The sequence below is a fragment of the Dermatophagoides farinae genome, chromosome 7 (assembly GCF_024713945.1).
Source record: "Dermatophagoides farinae isolate YC_2012a chromosome 7, ASM2471394v1, whole genome shotgun sequence".
In the NCBI taxonomy this organism is placed as follows: Eukaryota; Metazoa; Arthropoda; class Arachnida; order Sarcoptiformes; family Pyroglyphidae; genus Dermatophagoides; species Dermatophagoides farinae.
In genome coordinates, this window is record NC_134683.1 from 1,518,127 (window position 1) to 1,531,977 (window position 13,851).

General features: G+C 30.8%; 2 protein-coding genes across 4 annotated transcripts; both read right to left on the minus strand.

The window, feature by feature from the left end:
• Nucleotides 1-94: 94 nt before the first annotated feature.
• On the minus strand, nt 95-7,315 carry Gs2 (glutamine synthetase 2). Of its 3 annotated transcripts, none has more exons than XM_047060994.2 (3): nt 6,638-7,315; nt 1,184-1,812; nt 95-1,120 (listed from the first exon to the last, which is right to left on the minus strand). In XM_047060994.2, the coding sequence occupies exons 1-3, from the start codon at nt 6,642-6,644 to the stop codon at nt 644-646; spliced, it is 1,113 nt and encodes a 370-aa protein (XP_046916950.1). In that variant the 5' UTR covers nt 6,645-7,315; the 3' UTR covers nt 95-643. The 3 variants fall into 3 exon arrangements, with proteins under 3 accessions (XP_046916950.1, XP_046916954.1, XP_046916953.1); XM_047060998.2 differs by lacking the exon at nt 6,638-7,315 and adding an exon at nt 5,831-6,214; XM_047060997.2 differs by lacking the exon at nt 6,638-7,315 and adding an exon at nt 2,098-2,257.
• A 529-nt stretch (nt 7,316-7,844) lies between these two features.
• LOC124497328 (uncharacterized) lies at nt 7,845-13,779 on the minus strand. The gene is made up of 6 exons (XM_075732832.1): nt 13,579-13,779; nt 10,964-13,506; nt 10,356-10,910; nt 10,222-10,290; nt 8,616-9,213; nt 7,845-8,552 (listed from the first exon to the last, which is right to left on the minus strand). Exons 2-6 carry the CDS (start codon nt 12,763-12,765, stop codon nt 8,076-8,078), a joined length of 3,501 nt encoding a protein of 1,166 aa, XP_075588947.1. The 5' UTR covers nt 12,766-13,506; nt 13,579-13,779; the 3' UTR covers nt 7,845-8,075.
• Between the last annotated feature and the right edge of the window lie 72 nt (nt 13,780-13,851).

A 13,851-nucleotide genomic window follows, 5' to 3' on the forward strand; every position in this document is an offset into this window, starting at 1 on the left:
TAATGTGTATTTCATCATTAACTAGGCATCATTTTGTGTGTGTGTGTGTGTGTGTTTTGAGTAATAACAAACAAACAAACAAACAAACGAAAAAAAAGAACAAAATTAAAATTCAATATATAATAAAATCAATAAACTACTCAATAACGAGCTATCCAACATCACAATTTTTTATAATAAAAATAAAGTTCTCTTCGGTTTTTTTTTTGGATACAACAAACCCCCTTTGTGTGTAAATGAATGAATGAATGAATGAATGATGAGAAAAATTCAGCAAAAACATGATTCGATTTTTTTTTTCGCTATTAGTTTTGGTGTAAACAATTGTAATAGTTGATTAACAAGAAGAAAAAATGATAATTACAGCCAATTAAAACAGATAAACAGATGTGATGATGATGATGATGATGATGCAATTAATCAATCAATCAATCGATCGATCGAATATATAAGGGATTAGAAAAAGTTTTTTGTTTTTTTTGCTTTGTTCCATATTTTCATTATTAGTCGTTTTGGAATTGGCTTTTTTGTTGTTTAGATTATTATTATTTATCATGATTATTTTATTATTATTATTATTATGGAAGTAGTTATGTTGTTTGTTTTTTGTATGGTGTTTGCATCAAAAAAAAAAAAAAATGGTCTATTCATTCAGGCAAATTGTTCGTACCAATTGTTCGCATACAACATATGGATCCATATTGGATGCTGGTCGTCGATCTTCCAAATAACCATAACCATCATCGGCAACTTGTCTTGGGATACGAACAGATGCACCACGATTAGCAACACCGTAAGTGAATTTATCCATCGAACTGGTCTCATGTTTACCGGTCAAACGACGTGCATTATCAGCACCGCCACTTGGATCATATTTGACAATATGTTTGGCATGATTCTTTTCCAATCGTTTACATGCGGCTTCAATCTCAGCCAAACCACCTTTTTCACGCATAGCTTTGGTTGAGAAATTCGTGTGAGCACCAGCACCATTCCAATCACCTGGAATTAATTTCGGATCAAATGTAACGGCAACATGAAAATCTTCGGCAACACGGTGTAACAAGAAACGTGCCATCCATAGATCATCACCAATCGAGATGCCTTTGCATGGACCGACCTATATTTTGATAAAAAAAAATTATGAAAATCACGAAAATCAAAATCAAGAAATCGGTTTTACCTGGAATTCCCATTGCGATGGCATTACTTCGGCATTTTCACCGGCAATCTTAACACCAGAATACATACATGCTCGATAATGTGCTTCAACAATATCTCTTCCAAATACACGATTAGCACCAACACCACAATAATATGGACCTTGTGGTCCAGGGAAACCACCTGTTGGCCAACCTAATGGCTTGTTACGATCGGTACCATCCAAAAGTGAATATTCTTGTTCAATACCGAACCATGGTTCTTGATCAGCAGCCATATCCATGACAGCATTACATGTATGTCTAGTATTTGAGGGCGTCGGTGTTTTATCATAACGGATTGTTTCACAAAGAACCAATTTATTATTGCCACCACGAAATGGATCACTATAGACTTGTACCGGAAATAGATAAACATCGGCATTTGAACCTTCTGATTGATAGGTAGAGGAGCCATCGAAATTCCAAATAGGCAATTCGGATGATGATTTCGGAACAAAATTCAATGTTCGTGTTTTAGCACGAAGACCTTGTTGACCATCGATCCAAACGTACATTGCTTGTACAACATTTTCCGGTTGTCGAAGGGCCATATATCTGGCCAAAAGGCCAGCATTCGATTCCAAACTGGTTATGTTTTGCATGCTGATTTCTATACAGTGGGAAAACAAAACAACAAAAAAAAAAGAATTGTAAGAACAAACGACAAAACAAACACCACAAAAAACAGAAAGAGAAAAAAAAAAATGTTATGAATGATTTAATTTGAATAGAAACGGGTTGTATATAAAGGCAAACTTTTTGTAAACGTATAAAAATGGATGGATTATTTTTTTTAGGAAGGGGGAGTTTACTGATAGGAGATTAAAAAAAAAGATAAAAACGAATGAAAAACAGACAGACAGACAGACAGACAGACACACAAACACAATCATACATGGTAAAAGTGATGATTGAGAGTATATAAGAGTAAGGATAAAAAACAAATTGAATTTGATTGATTAATTCAAAATTAATCAAATGACTAAAGTCAATAATAATAATAATGTTGTTATGTATGTATGTATCATGGAAATGTATGGTATGATGAAAATGATGATTTGAAGTTGATTGATGAAAATCCTTGAGCATTTATAATCAAGACTATCATCATCATCATCATCATCATCAATATTTGTCGTCATAGCCATAGCATTGATTACACACACACACACACACACACAAATACATTATGAATAAATAAAGAAATAGAAATTCGAAAATTGAAAATCAAATAAACAAAAAAAAAAAGAAAAATATCTTCTTATTACCATTTTACTGATTTTTTTTCGATATATATGATATTATCATCATCATCATCATCATTATATCAAATATCATAAATGAATGAATAAGTGAATAGCGACATTTTTCATTTCTTTCAAGTTAACATCATAGTATATCATCAATCAATCAACATAGTGAAAATAAATATTCGAATATAAATATTTGATTCGATTTCTACCCAAGTATGGTTGTGCAATCACATAATGGCATAAATATAGTGTGAAAAACAGTGAAAAAAAAATAGAAATAAAAAATCACCTGAGAAACGACCCTCAAACATCATCACTTTTTTTTGATCAAAATCATGGACAACGCCTACGCATAATATATTTATTTATTTATTTGTTGTTGTTGTTGTTGTTGATGGCAACAAATCTCATTATTCATTCAGTTTATTTAACATTTGTTATTATGATTAATGATGAGAGATGGAAATCCACTTGAAATGAGAATAATAAACAAACAAAACAAATAATCCTTATTAAAAATCGAATCCAAATGCTCCATTCTCTCATTCCCACATACACACACAAAAAAAAAATCCGTTGGCCTATGAAAACGAAAAAACAAACAAACAAACAAATAGGAATCACCACGAGAAAAAAAATGAAATTAAAAACCTCTAAAACACCCCTGCAAAATGATTATTAGAGAGAGAGAGAGAGAGAGAAAGAGATAGAAAAAAACCGATCCAATTATCATACAACTAAAAAACATGATCGTATCATGATCATGATGATAATATATACCGAACCCGAAACATTAATCAATCAATCAATTTATTACTGTTATCATCAAATTAACCATATTCGGAAATGAATAAATTGAACAAAATGCCAGACAGAACAACCAGTGAGTGAGAGAGAGAGAGAGCGAAAAAAAAGAACCCAATACCAGATAAGAAGCAATGAATTGATTGATTTCAATACATCGATACTGATGATGATGATGATCACATGATGACCAGATGATTTGATCATCAATGAGAGGCGTGTGTGTGTGTGTGTATGTGCGTACATTATTATTGTTTGTAATTATTAGAATATCAAAAATCGAATGATTAAGGAGGATATACCATATCATTCTAATAAATTATGTGAATTTATCATCATCATCATCATTATCACTGTCATAAAATTGAATATATACATAAATGGGGTTTTTTCCAGCAGAAAAAAAAACTTTTTTCAAAAAATTTTTTTTTACAGGATAGATTTTCATCTTCTTGAAAACAGACACAAACACACACACACAGTTTATCACCACAATACAATGGTGATGGAAAAAAACATTTGACAAAACATTTATCGAATTATTCAAATGCCGACTAACTGGCTGACTTTTTTTTTTCTCTCTCTCAACCATTCAATCAATAATATTCGATCCATCATCATCACATTAAATCCCAGATGTCCGGGTGAAAATATCGAATTGAACTGGTAGAAATTTTTTTTTGTTTTTGTTTTTTTTTGCTTTATGTACTGTAGAAGGTCAAATTGATTTTTTTCTCTCTCTCTCTCTCTCATAAACTTCCAGTGATATTCGCATGTACAAAAATATTAGAAGGTTTAGGATTGCCGCACTATTGAATTGTACAAATTAACAATCAATAATCAATATATCAAATGATGATGAACGATGAAAAATGATTAATGTTTGCCAATGGAGAGAAAAAAAAATGAATTTTGATTCAATTATCATAAATAAAGGAAAAAAAATGACCATGAAAATTGATTAAAATCAATCAATGTCAATTATTATATTAAGCAAAAACGGAATCAATGGCCCCACTACATAAAACATCTGGAATCGTTAAAATTCTTCAAATGAAATTCTTTTCTAGAATTACAATTTATTCATGTGATGACAAACTTTCAGGTTTATATTTCATACACTCACTCACACACACACACACATCTGTTTGAATTGATGATGAAAATCAAAAAATTTTCTCTTGAATTTTTTTTTTTGTCGTTGTCGTCGTATTCATTTTCTTGAAAAATCACAATCGCACGAGCACACAAGATGATGATTTTGTATATATGTATGACACTCTTGTTTCAACCAACAAAAAAAAGACAGTCGTTTTTTGTTTCACCATTGACGACAATGAAAAAAATGATGATCGTCTACAAAAATTTAGTTCAAAAAAAAAAAATGATGATGATGACGATGATGATGACAATCTCTCTTCTTCAGTCATCGATGATTGTTGTTGTTACTAAAAATAATGTACTTTTTTTGTCTTCTGTTAATCCTCGTCAAGGTGAATTGTTTATTCAATGTTCGTTTTTCATTTCATTTCAGATGTTTTTTGTTGTTGTTGTTGTTGTTGTTCAAGAATTTACAAAACAAAACAAAAAACAACAACAACAACAAATCAGACGAAATATTCATAGATTCCATTGATGATGACCACCAAACAAGAATATTGAGCAAAATGAATAAAACAAAACAAATCTGCCTGGTTATTACGTCATAGGAAATGATGATGCAATAATTAGCCGAAAATAACATTCAATGTTGATGAAACGCGAACGCAATACACACACACACACACAGAGAGAGTTCAATACTTTGATTGTTTATGTATCTACTATATTGAATGTATAGAATAATATCAAGAATTTTTCAATTTGAAAAAAATCAAATTTGATTTTAATTCCGATTTGTTCAGAAAAAAAGCTATAAATAATGCAAAAAAAAAAATCCATCATGGTTGCTACACAACTACACAGAAAAAAATGGCCATTAATTAATGTGAATGAAATGGACGAAAGAAAAATCGTCATAATGGTAGAATTGTCATTATGGAATAAGAATATAGAATTCAATAATAAAATAATGGAACAGAAACAGAAACATGTGTATAGACCTTGGAAACGGCCACACTGAAAAAGAGAAAGAATAATTATCGTTCATTTCATTCTGCTGTTATTGTTGTTTGTGTGTGTGTGTGTGTGAGAGAGAAGAAAATTCTAATTACATTTTTGGAACATATAAAAGGAATTGCATTCAATTCAATTCAATTCTTGGCATAGTTTTATTATTCCTGGAAAATCTGATGATGAGAGTTTCTAGTGTGTGTGTGAGAGAGAGAGAGAGAAAAAAGTTGCTCAATATTTTTGTTATGGTCGATTCATAGATTTTTTTTTCGTTCATTCATTTAACAGAATAACACGGATGAGGTAAAAAAAAGACATATGTTAACACACAATAACGTTAATCACATATATAATTTGATCGATTAATCAATCAATCAAATCAATCGATTGATTGATTGATTGATTGATTGATTGATTGGCTATTTCTCTAGCTAATACAATCAAAATAATAAAACTCACCTTGATTAGATAATAATAATAATTTTGTACAATATGCAAATATGTAAAACAAATATATTCACATAATAAAATCAATTAATTTACAAACAAACAAAATCAAAATCAAAAAAAAAATTTCCATAAAAAACTAATAATTGAATTGGACAATGATCAAGTTTCAATGTTTTGGTTTACAGCACGTCATAATATACACTGATGACTGATGATAAAAACTATACATCCAGCCATGCACAAATATTTTTGTAAAATAAAAAAAAAAACTAAAAAACAGAAAAAAACAGAAAATCAGAAAACGAACGAATGAAAAAAAAAATTCATTTAAATATATTCAGCATATATATGATGATGATGATGATTATTTGATGCGCATAATTTGTTGAATGTAGCGGCCTGTTGTTGTGTGTTATATACAAAAGAAGGAAATGATTTCCTCATTCATACATTCAAACAAACAAACAAAAACAAACAACCGAGAATGAAATTTAAAAAATGAACTTGATTTTCAAAAGTAGAGAAAAAAATCAACAGAACACAGACACACTAGTCATTAATTAATATATATATGTGTGTGTGTGTGTGTGTGTGTGTGTGTGTGTGTGTGTGTGTGTACAACAACCATATAGATCGACAAATGTACAAAAATTCACTAAATCATCATCATGATCATCATGATCATTTAGATTTTGACATTGAATATAATAATAGATTTATAATCATCATATATCATACAAAATCAAGAATATCAAGGCCAATGCCAAGGGCAAAGGGGGTTGGTTAATGATTTGACATTTATTTATTCATACATACCCAACATAATTATTTTCTTTCAATGGTGATTTATTTTTTGATATCTGGAAAAAAAAATTGATTTGTGATTGAATAGTTTATTTTTCTTTTTTTTTACTCCTCTTATGTCGATCGATATATATTGTAATTGTTTATGGATTGATTGATATCATGAATTGATTTTCGTTGATAATGATGTGGATGATGTGGATGATGATAGCACAATTTAATATTGGATGAAATGAAAAAAATATCAATGAATGAATGGCACTAATATAGTAAGCAGTGATTTTTTTTATTTGGAATTTTTGAAAACAAAAATTTTTATCACACACACACACACACACGCACATTACAAAAAAAAAATACCATTGATTGATGATGAATCGAAGAACAAACGAATCGATTTTGTTTGTTTTTTGTTTGGAATATTTTTCGCTCTCTCGCTGCAGAGTGTGTTTTGTGTTTTGAATGCGTTGTTTTAATTTACTAATGGGCCAGTAAGTGTATTCTTCCGTGAATGATATAACAGAGAGAGAGAGAGAGAGAAAAGAATTTTTGGTCCATTCAGAGAAAAGTTTTGGTAAAGAAATTTTCGTTTTTTACTTTCATTCATTCATTCAATTTGACCACCATCATCATCATCATTTATATATTATTTGATGAGATGAAACAGGACAATGTGAAATGAATGATTCTGTTTTTTTTTTTTTTTTTTTTTTTTTGGCAGAAACAAGAAACAAGAAACACAAAAATAAGCTCGAAACTCATACGCATGTTTTTTTTTTTTTTTTGGTTTTCTCCATTACAAAAAGTACACAAGAATATCAGCTACGAAAACGAAAAAAAAATAAATCAAGAACGTGACTTGCAAAAGCCTAGAATTTTGATGTTGATGATGATAATCAATGAAAACACTACTACGTCGCTGTGTTCGAAATAAATTCCTATGTTGTGTAACTACTGCTACTGCTGCTGCTGCTGCCAGCCATCATTCGATGATCATAAGTTGCGTAGTTATTTTTTTCCGCTGTGAAAAAAAATACAGAATAAATATGGTTTTGAATCAATTTGAAAGATAAAGAAGAAGAAAAAAAACGTAGTGGTAACCCAGAAAAAAAAATGAAAACAAAATGAATTTAAACGATGGCCATGATCACCATCATTCAATGATTTTTTTTGTGGTTAATCAAAAAAAAAAAAAAAACTACAAACACAAACACACATTGAATATATAGAAATGAATATTTTATTACTGGAATATATCAGTATAAATATATGTGAGTGGTTTCACAAAAAGTCAATATTCTAAAAATAAAAATAAAAACCAAAACAATGGAACAAATGGTTTTTTTTTTTGATTCCATGTTGTGTTGTATATTGTCGATATAATCATGCGTGTTTATGAAAAGTGATTCAAAAAGAAAAAACATTCCAAAACAATGCCATATACATAATTCTATTCATTCAGGCAAATTGTTCGTACCAATTGTTCGCATACAACATATGGATCCATATTGGATGCTGGTCGTCGATCTTCCAAATAACCATAACCATTATCGGCAACTTGTCTTGGGATACGAACAGATGCACCACGATTAGCAACACCGTAAGTGAATTTATCCATCGAACTGGTCTCATGTTTACCGGTCAAACAACGTGCATTATCAGCACCGCCACTTGGATCATATTTGACAATATGTTTGGCATGATTCTTTTCCAATCGTTTACATGCGGCTTCAATCTCAGCCAAACCACCCTTTTCACGCATAGCTTTGGTTGAGAAATTCGTGTGAGCACCAGCACCATTCCAATCACCTGGAATTAATTTCGGATCAAATGTAACGGCAACATGAAAATCTTCGGCAACACGGTGTAACAAGAAACGTGCCATCCATAGATCATCACCAATCAAGATGCCTTTGCATGGACCGACCTTTATTTTGATGGAGAAAAATTATGAAAATCACGAAAATCAAAATCAAGAAATCGATTTTACCTGGAATTCCCATTGCGATAGCATTCCTTCGGCATTTTCACCGTCAATCTTAACACCAGCATACATGCATGCTCGATAATGTGCTTCGACAATATCTCTTCCAAATACACGATTAGCACCAACACCACAATAATATGGACCTTGTGGTCCAGGAAAACCACCTGTTGGCCAACCTAATGGCTTGTTACGATCGGTACCATCCAAAAATGAATATTCTTGTTCAATACCGAACCATGGTTCTTGATCAGCAGCCATATCCATGACAGCATTACATGAATGTCTTGTATTCGATTGAGTGGCTGTAAAATCTTCATACAATGTTTCACAAAATATTAATTTGTTATTACCACCACGAAATGGATCATTATACATTCGAATCGGTGACAGATAAATTTCAGCATTTGTTTCCGTTATATAAGTTGAATGGCCATCAGTAGTCCATATTGGTAATTCATTAACAGATTTCGGAACAAAATTCAATGTCCTTGTTTTAGCACGAATATTTTGGTGGCCATCAATCCAAACGTACATTGTCTGTACATAATTTTCCGGTTGTTTTATAGCCATATATTTAGCCAATAGGCCAATCGATTTGTTGCTATTCATATTTGATGATCAATAATAAGGCAATAATAGTTTCTCAAAAACTTTTTCTTTTTACCAGTTTTTTTTTAATATTCGAAAAACAATAAATTATCATCATCCAAATATTCAAACATTAAATTATCATCATTATATTTATCTTTAAAAATCATATATCATGTGAAGACAAAAACTAATGATAAAATGAAACATAAGACTAAACAAAACAAAAAAAAAATTTTATTCTATTCTGGTTGTACATTATATTTTATTTAATCAAAGTTTATCGATTAATGAATGGACGGATATCGGTTTTTATTGGTTTTTCTAAACGGTATCATTTTTCATTCTTATGTCATTGTGTGAGTCTGTCATGTCTGTGTGTGTATTTTGCAATTTAATATTTTTTTTTTCTTAATAAAATTAAACCAAACAAAATTGTTCGGAACCGGTATGGAGATTTGAGAAAGAAAGAATTTTTTTTTCTCTCATTTATTTTTTCGTTCCATAATTTCGAATCGTTTCTTCATACAATGGTGGATATTCATCATCAGTTATATCGGATGATATTGAATCACGACAACTGCGATTACGATGTTTTCGGCCATTTTTATTACGACCAAAAGATGGTTGTACATCTGTCGATACCATTGTTGAACCTTGTGGTTGACCATAATTATTATTCACATAGATATATTCATGTATTTTCGATCCATGTGTATCCATTTGAGATTTTGTTGTTGATTTATGACATGCTTGATATGGTTTACGTTCGATTGTATCACCTGAAATGGAAATATAATTTCCTTTCGGTATGATAAACATTGGTGATTGATCCGAATAACGAATTCGATCACACATTCGACATAATAGCAAAAGAATGTACAAAAATAAACTTGTTGCGAAAAGAATGAATAGAATTCGTGTACCAAGCCAGAACATTTCTTCGGTTACTGGATCCATATCAAACCATCCATCGGATGTGTCACGATGATGCAACAATGATGGATCTTGTACATAGAACATACTTAATGATGATCCACAGTTGAGCATTTCATCATGGCCATTACCACAATTGTCTTCACCATTGCATCTATTGTTGAAATGGAATTTTTTCTAATTAAATTTCAAAAAAAAATAGAAAAAAAAATAACTCACATCAAACTATTTGGAATGCAAACATGACCATCTGAATTGCAATCGAATGTTCCCGATGGACAACTAAGGTGTTTTTTTGTCTTTTTCGAATGTTTATGATGTTTAGACGATTTCTTTGACGATTCATCATCATCATCATCCATCTCTTCATCTTCATTTTCTTTTGGTTTGAAATACAAATTGATAATCAATTCTTCATCACTATCTTTATCCATATCGTTGAAGAAAATTTTTCTTTCCAATAGGATCCATTTTTCATCGGCAATATTTAAATCAATTGATCCGTTCGGTGATAATAGTTGAACAATATCATCCATATCAATCATATCGATGAATGAATTTGATTTTATCGAACGTTTTGTTCGTTTAGGCTCGGTTTCTTTACTTGTTGTTGTTTCTTTCTCCTTTTTGTTCATTTTTTCACCTTCATAGAAAAATTCAGTCATTTCTGGATCTGAGGTGAAAATTTTTACATTTTTCCAGAATGGATCGTTTTTCATTGCATCCTTCTGCCGGGTGATACTGCTGTCGGCATCCTTTTCAAGTGAATCGAATCTGAAATTTAAATACAGTGAGCGTATTTCATAAACCTTATTCAAGATACTTACATTCCACCAACAAATTTTCGAATGTTGATCATTAAACCAAGTTCAGCGTTTGATGGTTTTGATTTTTTTGGTTTTTTAGTCGAAGTTTCTTTTTTTGAAGATTCTTTTTCTTCGACTTTAGATGTTGATATCGATGATGATTCTTGAACTTTATCAACGACTTTAGATTCTTCTTTTTCTGATTTTTCTGATGATGGAGGCTTTGGTGTTGCATTTTGAACTTCTTTTTCACTCGAAACACTAGATGGTGATGAGCTTTCGGGGATTTCTTTTTCACTCGAAACACTAGATGGTGATGAGCTTTCCTGGATTTCTTTTTCACTTGATGTTTTTTCTTTTGTCACTGACGATTTTTCATCATCAGCAATGGTCAAAATCGGTTTTTGTTCTTTTACATATTCGACGGCAGCGATCATTGGTTTTTCTTCCTTTGGCGATGGTGATGAAGTTATAGCAACTATCGATTCTTCTTCTTTCGTTGTTTTAACAACTTTATTTTCGATTGATTCTGTTTCTTTTGGCTCAGCTGGAACCATGACTTTTTCATCTGATTCAGCCAAAGATGTTTTTTCTGGCTCTTTTTCATCTTGAACAATGTTAGATTTTTTCTCAGATTCAATTTCTTTGCCCTTTTCTTCAACAACTAAAGTTGATTTATCTTTTTCTGGCAATGATTCGGATTCTTCAACTGGTTCAAGCAAAGTTTGATTTTTGTTTGAATCTATATCCACTTCGGAATCAAGATCATCACTTGATTCTTCGGTGGCATTTTCAGGATTCGCTTTAAATCGAATCAACAGGCGACATTTTGCATAAGTACCATTATTTTCAGCATTCGTTTCATTTAAAACTGTGTCATTTTCATCAAAAACTTGTGTAGGTAAAGTACTCATTTCGAACATTGGATTATCGGTATTTGTTTCATCACCAACAGCATCATCTGTAGTATCGTTCATTAAAATGGCTGATCGTTTTGCACGAATCACAATCGATGGTTGTTTAACTGGATCAAGAAAGATTTGTTTCAATTCTCGTTTGACAAGTACTTTTTCCTGTTCATCTTCTTTCATTGTTTCTTCAACATCCGGAGCGTTGACTGGTTCATCATCATCAACGATTGTATTCAATGATGTAAGATTTTGGATTTTTTTCTTAAATTCTAAAACAAATTTTTTCTTCTCATCACCTTCTGGTGTTTTTTCCACCTTTATTTTTGCTGTCATAGCTTGATCAATTTTTGTCGCTGTATTATTCTGAAAACGTTCGATCCATTTTGCATGTATTTTTTTAAACGCTCGTTTCCATGACCAACTACCATCTTCTTGTACATCACTATCGTTGGCTGATTGTTTATTATAATCCAATAAGATAATATCTTTATCATCACTTTTCAATTTCGATGCAAATGATGATGCAGATGTTGCTTGTCTTGGTACTCGTTTCAATGTATCTTTTTCAGTTTTGTCCGTTTCTTTTACATTTTCAGCTTCTATTGTTGTTGTTGTATCATCAATGACAGATTTTGATTCAGATTCTGGTTCAGGTTCTGGTTCTGGTGGTTTTTTTACACGAGTAAAATCTGGTCGAAATTTTTCACAAATCGTACATGATTCAGTAATATAGTAAATTTTACTCGAAATAGTTGGTCCAGGTGTTGCAAAATCCTGGAACGGTACCTGTAATTTAGCCGAATCGACATTGGTTCCAATCGAAATGATTATTGCCAATAATAATAATATGAATGTCGAATAATTAGACATTGTTGAATGTAGTGAATAACGAAATTTTGTTGTTGTCACCATTAAATAAATTGAAAATATTCGAACGCATATGAATCATTCAATAATAAATAATAAATTGAATTCATTCATTTCATTTCATATTTCATTTTGGCTAAAAGATGTGTTCATTTTATTATCAAGGCAAAGACAAGAAAAAAAATAAATTTCCCTTGATTATGTTATAAATATCGGGAGATATTGCACATCAACAACAACAACAACAAAAACGACGACAGCTTGTGACCAGAAATCATATAGATTATGATGACAAAAAAAAAAAATTGAAGACATTTCTTTCATTATTATATTGATGATGATGATAAGTTCTTCAGTAGCTTGATTGAACAATGATGATAAGATAAATGGTTTGATTTATTGAAAAACAAAATTTGAATTCATAAACAGATAAAATGTTATTTGGTGCAGCAATAACGCCATTGATTTCCAATCCATTGTCAATCTATCAAAAAAAAAGGACATTGTCGTCTATAGTTTTCTGGAACAATCAATATCGGCTGATCTTATGGTTTTTTGAATAAATCCATTTTTATAAATGCACATAATTTTGTTTTATTTTTCGAGTAACAAAAAAAAATGTTCAACGATTGCTTCAAGTTATGGCAACCAAATCGTTTCGACATTCCTAATACCGATTGAAAAATCAAGATAATCACAATTTCAATGTTTATAATATTAGCCATCATGGATAATCATTGTTTAGATTTAGATTTCACTCTTTTTTATATCTAAAAAAATTTCAATCTGAAAAAAAACAAACAAAAATATTTATATTTCAAGTATTTAGAATGAAAAATAGAATCCCATTTAGCAAACCTCAACACAATTGATCATCCATCGTCGTACCATTTAATCGGAATCATTTATTTATATGCCAACCATGTCATGTGACTTTATTCTTGTATATCATGAAAATGGTGATATCATACATGATAAACAAAGACCATAACATATGTTGAGCCAATACCATTTCAGATGGTTCAAAGTTTTTCAACATCGTTGTTTCAAAATAAAACACTGGATGGAATATAAACCACACGGAAAGTGACCAACATTTAGTTGGCCTGCAAAAAAAAGTGCGCAGAATCA